We start from the raw sequence: 16680 nt of genomic DNA, 5'->3' as shown, positions 1-16680 counted from the left end.
CGTTAAAAAATGCCGATATGTAACTGACAATACGCCCCAAAAATAATTGATCAAGCATTTCCCTCCATATCCACATCCGACTGCCTAGCCTCTGTAGGTTCAGATTTCGTATCCTGAACCGAAACAGTAGGAGCCGACTCCACCTCCGCACCATCAGCGATGCTGACATTCGTCGACGGGTCAGGTGATCCGGGTTTCGGAGACATGATTCTCTTTACCAGATGGTTTGGAAATATAGGTTCTGTGGACGATTTTGGCATCGTTGTTTCTACCAACGTCGATACTTCGGCCAGTTCTGACACCTTCTCTTCATCGATTTCGCTAAGTTCACTTTCATCGTCGGCACTATCATGCACACTACCCGGAACACTGCTCTGGGCACCTGACGCTTCTTCTCTAATAGAATTTTTGATGGTGATTAACGGCATCGCAACTTCAATGGCTACTGATGGCCTGGTAGCCGGGAGTTCTTCGTCCATTGGGCGCACTACAGGTTTCGGTGTTGGTTTTGTGGCTAAAGCTCTGGTGGCGATTGCTTCAGCTTTGCGCTGCAGCTCCTTACGTGATACTCCCTTGAACCGTGGCTTAGGGCCAGGTTGCCCAGGAGTGGAATGTCCGGCGGGTGTTCGAGTACCCTCTGGTCCATCGTTGGCCATAAGGAGATGGTCTACCTTCATGCGTTCCCGGCTTTCTTCCTCGGTTACTTGCTCGATGAACTTGGATATGTTGCTCTGATAGAGAACTGCGTAGGTGTCTGCGACCAGGTCCTCGAAAATAACAGGCTTCATGAGACCGTTATTTAGTTTTTTTAGCTCGACGGCATCCTTGAGCAGGTCTACAAGGGGTGTTTCCGCTGCATGGTTCTGACACCAATCTTCTAGGCGTGCACAATATATGACGAAGTCATCGTGACTGACTGGTTTGAAAACCGTGTCTTCGTAGCCTTCGGGAATCTCGCCGACGCGGCGGAAAAGCTTGAGAGGGAAGTCAGCATTTATAAATTCGAGGTAAAATAAATAGAAAATTAGGTAGCTCACCTTGATGTAAGTAAAACACATATCCTCCCAGAGTTTAGTGTGGTTGACATAGTCATTTGGCTTTCTCCGCACCCGCCGAATGAGGCTATCTAAGTTTGCTCGGTCGTTCAGTTGGTTTAAAAGACCGACAAAGAAGTAAACATATCGAGTTGTGTAAACGAAATGTCTTCCTGCACGTTCGTTTTCGGGCCTCCAGACTTGGAGCGTCATTGTTTTGGTGAAAATCTGTTGCGAAACTTCTGCTTTTGCCGCCATGGCTGATTCGTCGTCTTTTAAATCGTCATAAATAACGTGTGCGGCCTAGCTTTTGTCAGTACAAGCAACAGGGCGGCTCTGTAAGGGAGGATGGTTAAACTGACCCGTAAAATTATACGATGATGCCAGTTTGATTTATCTGCATGTTTGAGATTTTTCAACACCTCGAGGATATAACTCTTCCAATCGCCGTCGTTCAAGGTCACTTTCCGTGCATATGGTGTGGCAAGAAGCCGTTCCTTTGCCTCCTCAGGCTTTTACAAAATTAGAATATCACAAACACATATATGCTACTGGGTGCAAACCAACCTTTAAGAATCCCTTATGAACAAGCTTGTGAACAATTGACACGAGCTTGAAGTGAGGTTCAAGTATTGGGTCTGAACGGCTATCCTTCTTTGATGGTAGGGCCTTGATAGCGTCAGCCAATGAGTCAAGTATATCGTCAACTTCGACTGGAGAACTGTTTCTCCTCATGGCATCGTCGCAGTTGAACATTTTCCAGAGACATTTGCCGAGCATGTAATAGTTCCTACAGGTACATCCGTATCAGCTGTCTGATACCGTACAGACTGAGGGAAAGTTGGGTTACTTACTTCCAATAATTTGGCCGATCAACTGTTGCCCGTCGGAAAAGGAAACTTGCAAAGTTCCATGCGGTATATCGCTTCATTTCTTGGAAAGGCTTTGCCTTATACATTTGTTGGTTTTCGCCACTGCTATAGTGCCGTGTAAACTCCGTTAAACTAAAGGCTTCCATGGACAAGGGTTCCGTTGCTGATGCATACATCCGGAATCCAAATTCGGTATATAGGTCAGATATTTCTTTTTTTGTTTCAGGTGACAAATCTGCTGTCCGTATAGCGGCTGCAATCGCCATAGCGAAGCAGTGGATCGATCTCCGCTGCAAAGTTGCCAGATCTGATCGATTGTTGTTGAGTTTGTCCGCAGACCATGCCATATCCTCCTCGAGCTTGAGATCGTATACTTGAGCAAGGCGGTACCATGTCTTCCATTTCCCTGTACCATGCTCCAGCTCTTGCCTAAAAAATGAGGCTGCAAGATCTAAATCATCCGTTGGAATTGAAGTTATCCTTTTTTGCGATCGAAATTTCGACAACGCTATAGAACCGAGTAAAAAGTACCATCCCTTATCTGCAAGCTCAAGGCTCTCTGTCTGAATGGGGACCATTGATACCTCACCGATTCCTTGCACTGCACGAAAGAGGTCTGACGGGTTAATCGGTGATTTCAAGAAGGCAGATAAAACGCGTTTATTGAAAGTTAACGAGGCGGAGAACTTGGTAGCCCAACCAATAGCCATTTGCATGGTGTCTATCGTCAACTTCAGTTCTGATTTGGGTACATCTTTGATATTCATTCTGTTGGCTTGGGTCATGACAAAATCTACCATCATGATAGCAGTGGCACGATCCAATCTCTGAATAGGGCATCCGTGATCTGCGATTTCGTCGATATTCAAAAACTTTAGTCCGTACAAGTCGAATAGGAGTTGTGAAACGTCAAATTCGTAGCTATCTTCAGTTGAGAGAGTCAACAGCTCTTTCTTCATAAGCTTCAACAGCAATTTGTTAGAGCATTTGCATATCGAACGGATTCCAAGAGCGTTATGAACGGAGCGTAAGTAGTGGATACGATCGTCATTTGGCGCGTCAAATAACTCCTTATTCTGTGCCATACTTTCTCTGAGCAACGCATATTGCAAAACCCACGCCTTGATTTGCATGCCCCGAAGTTTTTCCTTGAGCTGCTCCAGAGTTTTTGCAGTCGATGCTGGACGTATATCTGGAAGAGATATCTGACCAACACGAAGTGAGTCTTCGAATAGAGCAAAAGAGTGAAGCAGTCTAGATATCCTAGCCACAGCAGACATTGAAGACTGCAAATGAGCCATGTCAAAGCATTCGAATGAGATTTCGGGCTCGTCTATCACCTTTCCAACCACCTTACTCAGCAAATCATCAATGGTCTTGATCCACTTCAAAAGTGAAAGTTGCCGACGGTTGCTGGATGCTTCCAAGTACGTAGGCCTTTGAAGCTCCCCCACTGCTACTTCAATACTCCGAAGGTAACAAGAAACGACCTTTGGAGAATATTGAATAGACTCATAAGCCCTCTTTAGCTTTGACCAGAGGAAAAGCCTTAAGTTTGCATCACCCCGGTCCAAAACTGAGATCATGTCCCGGATAACCGACAGTGAAGTAGCATTAACGAGTTCCTTGGAGTTACTCCCAGGAGCCTCGAGTTCGTTTGGAGGCAACGATGCATGGATAAATCCCACCGATGATGGGTCTAGTATGGGTTCGATACTTTCTATGAGATGGACAGGATCGTCGGAACCGGAGCCAAAAATATCCGCAAAGAAATCCATTGAGTTGAGTCTTGATATTTCCTGATCGATCGCGGAAACGGATATTTCAGAAATTGTCGCATTGTTCAGTATTGGTATCGATGGACTTCCAATCAAGCCCAGAACACGCCTCAAGTCCTGGAGACAACGGAAGACATATTCTCGTGGTACCTCTTCTGTCAAATTGAATTGGAAAGTAAACGCCCATAGATGGCGAAGCGCAATCGTAATTTGAGCATCATCCTCCTCACGTTCATCAAGGTGATAATTGATAAAGGTACGGGCAAGTACACTCCATCTATTCAGCCGATCTAGCTCTAAGATCTTTCGGTCAGGGTCAGTGTTACCCTCAAGACTGTTCATTGCTGCGTATATATCAAGATGGAGTTCGTAAATGCTTTGCGTAATCTCCGCGCAGACAAAAATTTGGGAGGAAAGAATGGTTCTTGTTGAACTGGAGGCCAATAAAGTTTGTTCCCAAGCAATAGCGAAATTGTTAAGCTTCAAATAAATAAATTCATCGTCATCGGTAAGGATTTGCATGACGGTTTCTTTCATCTCCTTTGACCAAAGCCTGTTCATATATGTGGAACTCCCCATCAACCGGCTCTTCGGGGCCGATGGCAATTGATAGTGGGAATTAGGCTTAAGATGTTGTTCCAACCAAAGAAATGCTGCCTCACGAGGGCTGAACCATCCGCTGTTAATATACTCCAAGAATGGTAACAGTCCATCGTCTTCTACGAGAGTGACTTCTCTGTCGGGTTTTCGGTTATTTTGCAGTGAATTCTCAAGAAACTTACTTAAACCCAAACTTTTCGAACCTTTTCCGCTCTCTTGAGTTGGTAAAGAAATATCTGCATGTAACAAGACTTGGGCTTTGTCATCATCCCATTCTTCAATAGCTTTTCGAAGGTCCTTGTAAAGCACGCATTGGGCGGGGCACTTCTCGGTATTGCCATCAGGGCGCTTGTTTTCGTCATCAGAACCGAGTGATTTCTTCAATTCGTCAATCGTACCCAGGTCTTCAACACCAAACTTGGATAGCAGCGCACCCACAACTCCAAACATCCATTGGTCAGCATGTGCAAACTCTTCCAGGCGGTCTTCATAATATTTAGCTTCATCAAATGGCACAACACCCGGTTGCACGAGAACTTCAGCATTTGATTCGCGAGCACGAATACGACGACTTTTTGCTCGTCCACCATCTTGTTGCTCGTCATTTCCGATAGATGCAGAAGATCGTTTTCGAGATTGTGCTGCAGGTGCTTGCTGATCGACTTCATCATGGGCTGCCTGGGGCGTTTTCTGTTTCGTCTTCTCGTCGGTTCTTTCATGGACGCTGTCATTGCAAATATCGTGAGGCTGTTCAAGAGGTAGGTTGGGTTCCACAGCATCGCCATTAAGCGGGTGGGAGTAACGTGCGCTAGCGCGGGAATTATCGGCGACTGAAGGCTTTAATAGAATAGCCCCCTCTTTAGGTAAATTGGGAGCATGCTGGGACTCCGGATCAGGCAATTCGAGATCCCGATTTTGGTCGGTTCCGCTCTCACGCCCGTCCTTCTCAGACTTCTGAATAATAGGAAGGGCAGAATGTGAAATCGTAATGGCCTCGCAGCTGTCCTGCAACGTAATTCCTATTGCAGCTCCCGGACCATAAAGACTATCGTCCTTTTGTTCATCTAGCAAAGTTTGTAAAATAGACCCACCTACTGCAGTCCAGGTTGCAGACGTAGGTGTGATCACATAACGACGAGGTTGAACTCCAAGAAGGCTTTGAGACGCACTCGAAGGGTCCAGCCGCTTTGGAAGGAACGGAAAAGGGTCAATATGTTTTTGTAGCAGGCGAAGGATAGCTTTTCTTGGTCGCTTGAGTGGGCGTTGCGACATAGACAACCTATCACTTAGGACCTCAAGTACCTGACGGAGATCTTCGCCCGCAAAAGCTTGTTCCAGGCCTAACTGCTCGAATCCGTCGTCTAACCCGTCATCATCGCCTTCCAACACACTCTCTAGACAAAACCTGGCAAGGCGATGACTCTGAAGAGCATCCCCAATCCTGGCACTTTTCCTCCACAGTTCCAGATCAGAATCATCTCTTTCCAGGGCTTCAGCGAATGACGTGATGGCTGAAGCAGCAGCGGCTGACACATCAACGGAGGTCGCATTGCTGTCATCAGCTTTTCCTTTCTTTGAACGTAGTAGCCATCTCAGGTTATCCAGCGTAAACTGGCCTCGGTTTCTGTGGGACAAATAAATCGTCTGGGGTAGAGCACTAGAAACAGTGTCACTAGCATCTAGAGCAGCAGGTCCCGCTGCTGGCTCCTTAGAGTAGCTGACATACTGGGGCTCGGGGTCTTCAAGCTGGCTCCTCTTGTACTCCGAGATTGACTCCGGATAGTTGAATATTTCTGACCTAAAAAGTGCATCGTACGCCTCCGAAGCTTGGTCATAGAATCGGGGGCCTTGAGAATGAAGCTTCAAGGCATTATGGTAGAGCTTTAAAGCTTCTTCGATTTGGATTTCCTTAGTGTCATCAACTTCCTCCTCGCTGTAGTCATCTGGCTCGATATTAAGGGCAACAAAGGATGACATTGTGAGAGGCGACTGAAAGGCGCAGAATGGGGGATGTAAATGCCCAAAACAAGAGCCACCCAACCTAGGCCAGCATTACGGTTCGGCTTCAATCGATTAAACAATGTAAATAGCAGAATAAGGCAGCGAGCACGTAAGGGAAAGGAAATGTAAAATAAATACATGATACAAGACACGGGTGCACGATGAAGTCCAAGGTCTTTAAATTATCGCTTGAAACGCGATTTTGATGGGCAGAGGTTCAAATCTTCCCGATTAGGAATGGCGCGGCAACTATCATCAAAGGCGTCTCCAAGTGGGAGAGAGCTCTCTCAAATCATCATTCTCCTGCACACCAATCACCACCTGAACAACTGCGTAAAGGCTTTACACAGCAGTGAATCAATCCGTGTCCTCTACCAACGAGTCTTGATGCAATTCGACTCTCTCTACCTTGTGGAATGCTCTCCATGTTCTACGCCACTGTCCATTCCCACGTATCTTAATAACACCTGTTCTTGCGCCTACTGCAGAGCACCATGGTTGCCCCTGCAATCCCGGAGTAAGTCACCTCCACAGTGCGCATCTATTTCAGATGGCCCCATTGTTGGATTTCCGATGTTGCATATCGATGAACTTTGTGCTGCGCCATTTCGGATTGCTAATATATAACCTTTCATACAGGATCATTGAGGAGCAGAACATCTACGCCTCAATCGATGCTCGCACGGAATCGTTGCAGAATTTACGGGAATTAGGGCCCGTAGATCTGGTCCATGTGGTCAAGCAATCGAAGACCAGCACAGGTACCCAGGTATGTGCGCGTATGCCATTCCAATCAAGGACCATGATGCATGTTAACACCCTCTCTCATTTTCTGGCAGACTGGCGTTTATCACCATGTCACAGGGGTAGATGCCTCATCGTCAGCCAGTTTGGCTGCTTACGTCAATACCCTTACATACTCTCCTGTCGACAAGAACCATAAGGTGGTTTCAGGGATATACTGGTGAGGGACTTTGGGATGCGTAATTGCAACAAATGCTGACCGCTTTAACAGTTGCTACAACGCCTTCTCCCACGTTGACATGCGAGTTGAGGTCAAGATTCCAGGTAGCCTCGAGAGTTACTGTATCGATGAGCGCGGCGATAAAAGGGTTGCGACGGACATATTGTGGCTCGAAACGTTCCTATGTGGAGTTCTTAGGGCCTACGCTTATGCAGATAACGGCAACGGCGACAGCATTAAAAAGATTGTTGGCGTGAGAAGGTTCAACCCCGTCACAAACACAGAGATGGAGCACAAATTTCTCGATGCTGCGGAGAAACTGTTTTTCAACGGTTTGGATATACCCACACCTTACGTTGGCGCCTGAGCTAATGACAGCTGTAGGGAGGCAACTAAGCTCTGATCCGGAAACGCAAGTTCCAAACACCGTTACCAACCACCTAACGTCCGGTATCTTAAAGTACATCCATACGACTGGAAGATATGCTTCTGGCATAAACCTTTTTGAAAAGCTACGCACACGAGATGTTGAAGTATCGTCGCTCCTCGCTCGTGTCCTTATTTCTGCAGATGAGGAGGTCCAGGCCGTACGATTATTACATGATGCTCTGCAGGATTTACCAATGGATTATTCGCTCTTAGATTGCCAAGCTGATTTCTGCCAAAGTAAAGGTGAAGGCGAAATGGCACTCGAATGTGCTAAACGTAGCGTAACGGCCGCACCCAGCGAATTCAGTTCGTGGGCTCGATTAGTGGAAGTCTACATAAACTTGGAACAATGGGATTTGGCACTTCTGACACTGAACTCTTGTCCGATGTTTACCTACCAAGATAAGGACTCGCCAAGAATGCCACAGCCCTCTCGAATTATTCTGCCAATCCTTCCCGAAAGCATGTTGGATGAAATCGATGAGGGACAGCCGAAACAAGGGGAGCCTCACGACCAGGTGCATCCTACACTCAGAAAACTTCTTGCTGCTGGGTACCAGGGCACTTTCTTGCGTGCTTACACTATGCTCGCCAAAATTGCGGCCTCGATCGGTTGGGACCAGCTGCTGAAGATCCGAAGCGAAGTTTTCGTCATGGAAGAAGAATATAGAGCGGAACGCCAAGTCAGCGCCAGGCAATCTTCTGCGGCTGTTCAGAATGCAAGCACAGTGGCTTTACATGAATCATCTAGCGAGAATGCAGATGTGAACGGGAACGGAGTAGCTGACCATGACTCTGAAAAGATTGATGAAAGCGAGGAAGAGAGCGAATCGGTGGAAAGTGATGGAGCTAGAAAGAACAAGGAGAAGCCTGTGACAATTGAGCGTCCAGAACAATCAGTTGCTTCGGAAGTTGTTAAATCCGGCGGAGAAGATGTGAGTTTCCTACCCGCGATTGTATTTCCGTCCATGGATACGTTGTCAAACAAGCAAACAACTTTATAATTAACTCATTTTTTAAAATCTTCTCCAGCCCGATGCTACATCACATTCATATACACAGTTCATGAACAAACGGCTATGCGAACGCTGGCTCGACAATCTATTCATGGTTCTCTACGAAGATTTACGCGTATATACAATATGGCGGACGGAAATGGAACAATCCCGCCGACAAGCTGTAGAGTATCAGAAATCAGCAACGGAATGGGAGATCCTGGGTGAACTCGCAGATCGCCTCCAGCATTTCAACGAAGCGATCGAAGCCTACCAACACTGCCTATCCATCAGGTTCTCCCCCAAGGCGATGAAGGGAATCTTGAAGATGTATGAGCGCCAGGGCGACACGAGGGGAATGATTGGAGCCTTGATCAGACTTATCGCATGGCAATATCGGTGGTACTCAGAGGTAAGTAGGACATATAAATTCCCACAAAATCCACCCACCATCCCTTTCTTCTCTCCGCCATGTAACAATCCTGTTTGAACTGGAAACTAACCAATTTTCTCCCAATCCGACTATGCAGTTTTCCCCGGACCTTCTCTACACAATTCGCAAACTAATCGAAGAAGAAGGCGCCGTTAAAGTGCGCAGCATCGTTCAAGCCACGAACCTTCCACAGCCTGTACTGGATTTAACACATCATTACTGCCAGCTGTGTGCTACCTTCAGAAGCAGCGGTAGTGACGGCTAGAAAGTCAATTTTAGCCTTTTTTTTTTTTCTCGTGTTGCCTTTTGTTTTTCTCCCTAGAGTGAGTTCATTCCTCTTGTCATCATCATCCGTCCTAATTATAAATAAGCACTTCCTCCGATTATCTTGATATGTCTGGAACTCGGTTTGATATATAGCGCGTTTTTATTCTCCCAAATTAATCTGCTTAATCTGCTGCTAGAAGTAAGTTGAGCTTGAGCGGGCAATAATTTCCCTATATACCTTAGTCGATCGTGGACTGCTTTCATTGTTGTGTTGTTGTTTATCGTTTTTTAGCGATGTAATGTACTAAAAACTGCCTTTATATTTAATATATTGAGCTCTCTTTCATCCCTATTCTCCAATTTGTCTTGTTAAGTCTATTGACTGTTGCCCCCCACTTCTATCCACTTCGTGAGGAAAGGTTTCCAGCATATGGGGACCCTGTATAAAGTTATTTCTTTCTAAAAATCCATGAAAACTGGTAATGAAGCAAATAGTTGTTTTTAACTCCTTTTTAAGACACAAACTAAGTTCAGTCCACATAAGTGTTAGGGCCAGATGTAAGGTCATCAAACAGGTACATCTGCATAAATCATAGCTAATGAAGAAGAGGATGCCAGCACATCCATCAGTCTAATGTATACACAAGGGTTAAAAGACAGGTATCCATCCAATGAGATAAAAGAGAAACTAAAAAAAATAAATAAATAAAAAGAAAATATAATAAAAATCAAAATAAAGATAAAGATAAAAAAAAAAGGGCTTCTCTGTCTCTTTCTTCCCCCCAGAAGTTCTTCTTCCATCATCCATCAATCTAGCTACTGTACCTAGGTATGGAAACCACCTGGTAGCCTGTGCAAATCCTACAATTGAGTCCACGAATACCGGGTCTACATACCTTTGCCACTCACTATGTGACAGACGGTTAAGTGTCGACGAAGCTTGACTCACCGTGAAACTAACTCAATTCGTCCACAGATAATCAGGCAGCAGGGAGAAAAAAAAGCTTTATGAAGGAAGCATACTGACACAATACAACCAAGAAGACATGGCAAGAAAATACAGAAACCATTACTATTTTCTTATTTCCCGTACAATGAAATACACCCATCCAATCCCTCCCGAAGAGAAGGAGAAGATAAAAAAAAAAAAAAAAAAATGAACAAAACCGTATCCCGTCCCGCCCCATCCTTCCTCCCCGCCTAGGAAAGGTTCCCACACGCAAAGACCGGCGCACACAATCCACACACCCGCAAGCGCGAAAAAAAAAAAAAAAAAAAAAAATACATGACAGACCGAAGACTTAAAAGGAATCAACAGCGAGATCTCCATGATGCCATCATCCTCCTTTGTTTATATTCCCGACACCGCCCGCGCCCATGTACTCGTTTACTACCCCTACCTCATTCATTCACCATCTCCAGCACTACCAACACCCTCCACCTCTGTAACAGAAGCCACAGCAGGGGTGCCATTGGCAGTTGCCTTCGCAGCTGGAGCTGGAGCTGGAGCCGAAGCGGGGACCTCAGGAACATCAGATGCCACTGCGCCTTTCACGGCAGATTCCGTTGAAGGCGCACCATTCTCTTTCTGTTTCTCTGTTTCGGCCTCTGCGTCTGCTTCTGCATCTCCCTCTCCGTCCTCGTATTCAGCTTCCAGGCCGTTCTCAGCTTCATCTAGCTCCTCTTCCTCTTCTTCCTCCTCTTCTTCTGCTACACCATCCGCTTCGCCGGTGAGTTCAGCGTCGGGGCCTGGAACTACTTTACGTTTTTTGTGCACCGCTGTTGGCGGGGAAATGGATAGGTCAGTAATGATTTAAAATTCTTCAAAAGTCGGAGATTGTGTGGAGTGGATCGAGACGGGGGTGGAGGGTAATTGGAAAATATTCGCGACAATTCATTTGTGGGTTTGATAGCTAACAAAATATAAGGGGAGAAAGGCGAGATAAAATAAGGGGAATGTCTTACGCTCTATTCCCTCGGCTTCTCCGTTCTCGGAACCACCTTCGGATTCGTCTTCGGATGCAGACTCACCCTCCTCGTCTTCATTACCGGCATCGGACTCCTCATATCTATATCAATTTAAAGACAAGTGGTTAGTATTTGGATTGGACATTTACCCGCTCGATGGCTGGGATATGGGCTATGGCTATGGTTATGGCATGCTATGTGCAGCTAGAGAGGTTGCGCCACTCTGGGAATGCTCCTTTCATCCGCGAAGCAAAGGTAGGGAGGATTGAAGCAGGTAGATAACAACTTCCCCGCGCCCAATACAACCCAATGCTCCCCAGATTCCACAAAGCCAGCGCAATCGCACCAGAAATAGAAAGGGGATCTGTCGGTAGCAGTCCCCCAGTTGGACAATTGGTATATTGGAGAAACTGATAGACATGGATGACGTCAAGAGAACAGAGGGAAAAGATAGCATATCGACCATGAGAGAAGGGGACACAAAGAGACATCCGACATACTCCTCTTCTTCTTCGCTTTCATCGCTGGGGAGAGCTACGAGCTCTTCTTCCTCATCTCCGCGAGCGCGTTTGCGGGTGGACATGGCGGATTTTGCGGCTCAGGTGTGAGAGCTGAGGGTGAGGGTGAGAGGAACGGATGCGACCGCGTGGGTGGGAGATGGAATAGATAGGAATTGGAACTCTCTTCCGACGTTGGTCAGGGGTTTAGGAGTAGCTGTGAGAAGAGATGGAGATGGAGAGTGTCGGGGGAAGTCAATAGAGTCGTCGGAGAAGAGGATGGGAGGGGGAAGAAAAGGTGGAAGTTGGAAGCTGGGGCTTTAGGGGGGAAGCTGCTGACTGATGACCCATCCATAATTGGCTTCCAAATGGGCACAGCACCCTCACGCCCTGACAGGCCCGGTGGTATTTAGAAGCCAAATCCGTTACATGGGCTTGGAACATGGGAGGTACAAGACGGTACCTTCCTATCCGGACGCTTCAGCTGGAGCAGTGGGTACTCTCAATGTTCTGGCTGTGGGTACCGGTGGCTGTTGCACCTTCGGTCCTGTAATTACGCTGTATAATACGGTATGGGAACGGGAAAACCTTGGAACAGATTGGTTGATGTAATAATCGAACAGACCAGAACATAGTTAGCTATCTAGGTTCGACCTGGTTGCATTACCAAGATTGGTTGGTCCAGATTTAATACCTCCCTGCAACTTCATGTAATATTACAGGACACTCCTAGCACACAAGCACAGCACAGCTTTCCTCCTACCTTTGTTTTTTTTTTCTTAATTCTTAATATCCATTGCGCTGTATTTCCCTTTTCTTCCACTCCTTTTTTTTTGCGTTTTTCCTCTTTTCTTAGCAGTTGGCCTATTCTGGACTGGGAACTTGAAACTGGGAAGAAAGGTGGTTGCCCCATTAGGACTAGCATGCCCCTGTTTAGCCCCACGAGTCTGAGCACTACGACCACCCACGGGCCGCTGGTCAGGGCCCAATATCCATTCGCCGGACATGGTACATCAAGAAATTCTGTTTCCATCAATATCTATTGTTCTATTGTTCGTGAAGTATGAAGGACGCAATTGTTATTGTTTCTAGAGACATCATCAAGAAAAAAAAAAGGTATCTACTTTAGATGCAACTGATGCTTCTAGGAGTCTGAAGACGTAGTAGTTATATACAAAACCAAATAATAAACACTAACCAGACAGTTTATCAACACTCTTTGCCTCTTAACTTATATACCTCACCACAACTGCCATTAAACCCAAAAAAACATGAGCATCGGTATTTCCACTGTCTCCAGGAATATCCTGCGTCCTATCGCTAACCCAGATACACAGCTCTCATATACTAAAACAGCTATTACAAAAAGTGAAGGAACTGTGCCACCTGGGTTTTCTATCCCGGATTACCCAGCCATGTGAGACAAATGGCAGTATGGGTCTAAAACTCAATGCTGAACAAGCTGGCATTCAGCTTCAATTGAGCAGGCATAGATTGATCTTAACTGGGAATAACAGAGTGTTCTGCCTCTGTCCCACAACATTGAATGATTTTTCCCAGGGAAAACACACGAAAATATGCATGAGTTGGAAGTGAGTTCAAATTTTTAAAAATTTTATTTTCAACTTCATATTCAAAAGTAGAAATTTTAGCAGCCATACATTGTTTAAAGGTTTTTTAAATATTTTTATTTCTTGAGCATCTTTTATATCTCATCATTATTTTCATCATGCTCATCACTTTCATCTCTTACATTGTGATGAGATCAAAGAACAAGTTATATGACAGTTCTAGAGAAAATAATATTTACTTTCAACTTTATGCACAGCATCAATGGACATGTACAAATGAGTTCGAAGAGCAGAGAGAATAAATGTTGTTCAGTATGTAAAGAGAAAATTTTAAAAATCTAGATACTATCATATCAATAACTATAAGAGAAGTTCTCTGTTAGTCAAGTAGCTTTGTATGTCATCAAACTAACAGTAATAGAACTACAGATGAATGTCTTTGATTCTACTCAAATAAAAAAGACAAAAACTCTTCTTTTAAAGTTATTAACATTGTCAATTTTTTCCCCTGTGCATTTAAAAATATCAAATTTTTAGAAATATTAAGTAAAATTTCTTTAGTTTTCAAGGTCAGAAACATAAGGTTTTATTTTCATAATAGTTTTACCTGAGCTTTTTCAGTTATAACTAAGTCTAAAAAAAAATCTATTAATTATATCTTGATAGTGAAAAAGATTTTTAGTAATAATTCTAAAGCAGATTTATTGTATTTGATTTTATTTTTATTAAAATTTCTTTTAAATAATATAAAGTCTACCTTAATAATTACATTAAAATTTATTGAATTTAATTCTTTTATAAAATTTTAGTTTATAAAATATTTAACAATTAGTTAATATTTAAGATTTATTAATTAGAAGTATTGCAAAGTTTATAAAAATCTTACATAAGAAAATTTACTTTAATTTTGAAGCAAAAAACATACTTTTAAAACTATTTTGAAATTATAAATTATTTATTTTTCAACTTTTTAAAATTAATGTTGCTGAAGAGTTTAACTTTTTTAAATATTATTAATTAGACTTTAATTTAAAAATTGATTTTATACTATAAAATCAATAAAAATCCAGTAATTTTAAATAATATATAATAATCAATTAGTATTTTTAGTTTTTTATTCTAAGAACTTAAATTGTTAGTTTTTTATAAGTAAAAAAAATCTATTAATAAATGTTATTAATATTATAAATATAGTTTAAATTTAATATATTTATAAGAATAAAAATTTTAATTTTTATAATATATTAATTAAATTTAACATTAATATATAAGATATTCCTAGTAATTTTTTTACATATACTTATTTTTAATAATGATAAAATTGAACAAAACTAATATTTAATGATTTTTTTTAAATAAAATGCTAAATAATATATTAAAATTATTTTTATATTTTTCTTAAAAATTTTATATGCCATGTATACTTTTAAAATAATATATATATTAATGAATATTTAAACAGTATTAAATTAAGTAATTATACTGCTAATGATACTTAAGTTTAAATTATATTTATCAATGATAACTTATCAGTAAAGATTTTCAAAATAGTCTTTAGTTTATATCAAAGCTTTGTTACTTAATTATCTTAGCTAACTAGTAAACTTTTATTACAATAGGCAATTTATTATCTAGGTACTTTAAAAGAATTATATTAAAATTTTTTATAAACTTTATTAGAATAAAAATAAAATGAAATGAAATTATAAACAATAAAACAAAAAATGCAATTAAAAGTATAAGATAGAAAATAATTTCTAAAAGTAGAGCACATTTATAAAAACAGATTTACAACAGAAGAAGATTGAGTTGTATAATTAGATGATATGATGTAAATAAGATCTAGAGGCTTTCATTACTACTGTATTTGAAGAACGTAACTTGATTCTTTTCTGAATTCTGCAGTTCTTCCCCCTAAACTCACCAGCCTACTCACTCATCACGTTAGCTCTTCATGGTTTTGAGACAAGGGTAACTGCTTTGCGTGACTCAGGAAAGAGAAAATTGCAGCAAGCAAGCAAGGAAGAGTGTAACAGGCGTCCTACCGACTACGGCCCTAGCACTTCCTTATAGAACAAAAAGACGAATTCATTGGAAGGAGAAAAGAAAATAGAATAAAAACTAGGGGGGCGCAGAATTTTATAAGGTCAGGCCAGAAGAAGGATAATCCGGCAAGGAGTTTTGGTTACGAAAAGGTTTATCACCCAGGCGTTAGCCTATTACAAAGAGCCTGACCGAACATACATAAGAAGACGACTTCTACTCGTCCTTAAACTGTTGAAGACCTGGCAGTAAGCTGCTGCCCCTGAACGTAACCTTGCCTGCATATTGTTTTATATACTAGTTTATCTGAAGAAACAGTATTTCCATTTAAAAGTTGTTCTTTCATGATCAATAAAATCATCACTCACAACTAGCAAAAATTCAACTGTATGTAGCCAGTAAATACAGGTTGATTTAACTAGGAAACCCAATGAATCATTTCAACCTTTTCTTAGAAAAGCTTCTTTCTCTTCTTCAGTGAGAATCCTGAAGAAATTATCATCCCAACTGTTTCTGATCAGAAGTGTGATCCTGTCATATGAGATGGTCGAAGGGTTTGAGGCTAAAGGGGCATATCTGTCCTATCCCGAGCAATGCGGCCGCGTACGGATCGCAGTCCCTGCTACATATCCAAATCGAAGCCTGGAACTCTCTCTATCTCAATCGCATTGACGAAGCGTCACTCCAAGCTCTTGTCCATTGCGCTGGTCTGATCGCTGCTCCGATGCAGTTAGACCTGCCATTCATTGGATCCTGGTTCCCCGGTGCCGGGGCCTGAGAGTCATGGAAGGATTCTCAGCGAAAGAGATGGAGGGGGTCAAACAAGGGAATAGGTCTTCTTCGCGGCCGACCAAATTACTGATGCCCCTACCCACTGTATCCATTAACTGTAATACCCGCTGCAGCCGCGGGCGAACTCGCCTTCCGCCTTGAATACAAGGATTATTAGCTACGACGATGGGGCACTCTGAAACTGGTGATTGTTAGGACCTCGTACAGTTATGCATGGGGGAACGTTTTGCCGCTCACTAGCGTGGCTAGGGGTATAACGGGTCTTGTTGCTCGATTTTTTTTCTCTCTCTTGCTGGTTGACGGACCTTGCCCCGTTGACGCGAAAGTTGAAGCATAGAAAGCGTGGATGCCATTGAGCGAGAATACAGCGGCTACAGCTCCAGGTATAATAGGAAGCTCCTGGAAGGAGATCTGGATGCTTATGGCATGGTGCTGT

General features: G+C 43.0%; 3 protein-coding genes across 3 annotated transcripts; 1 reads left to right on the top strand and 2 right to left on the bottom strand.

Annotated features, from left to right (window-relative positions):
• Positions 1-50: 50 nt before the first annotated feature.
• On the bottom strand, positions 51-6261 carry PAAG_07160 (hypothetical protein; the record flags this gene model as incomplete). Its single annotated transcript, XM_015846147.1, has 5 exons — positions 51-974; positions 1038-1337; positions 1397-1546; positions 1602-1824; positions 1889-6261. 5 exons carry the CDS (start codon positions 6259-6261, stop codon positions 51-53), a joined length of 5970 nt encoding a protein of 1989 aa, XP_015700582.1.
• Positions 6262-6779: 518 nt separating this feature from the next.
• On the top strand, positions 6780-9371 carry PAAG_07159 (bud site selection protein; the record flags this gene model as incomplete). The annotated part of the gene is made up of 7 exons (XM_002790877.2): positions 6780-6802; positions 6925-7054; positions 7125-7249; positions 7301-7581; positions 7634-8613; positions 8711-9085; positions 9204-9371. The coding sequence occupies 7 exons, from the start codon at positions 6780-6782 to the stop codon at positions 9369-9371; spliced, it is 2082 nt and encodes a 693-aa protein (XP_002790923.1).
• Positions 9372-10778: 1407 nt separating this feature from the next.
• Positions 10779-11924, bottom strand: PAAG_07158 (hypothetical protein; the record flags this gene model as incomplete). The annotated part of the gene is made up of 3 exons (XM_015846146.1): positions 10779-11152; positions 11339-11442; positions 11842-11924. 3 exons carry the CDS (start codon positions 11922-11924, stop codon positions 10779-10781), a joined length of 561 nt encoding a protein of 186 aa, XP_015700581.1.
• Positions 11925-16680: the final 4756 nt, after the last annotated feature.

The sequence above is a fragment of the Paracoccidioides lutzii genome (genome assembly GCF_000150705.2).
Source record: "Paracoccidioides lutzii Pb01 unplaced genomic scaffold supercont2.22, whole genome shotgun sequence".
NCBI classification, from domain to species: domain Eukaryota; kingdom Fungi; phylum Ascomycota; class Eurotiomycetes; order Onygenales; family Ajellomycetaceae; genus Paracoccidioides; species Paracoccidioides lutzii.
This window is presented reverse-complemented; position numbering and strand designations above follow the sequence as displayed.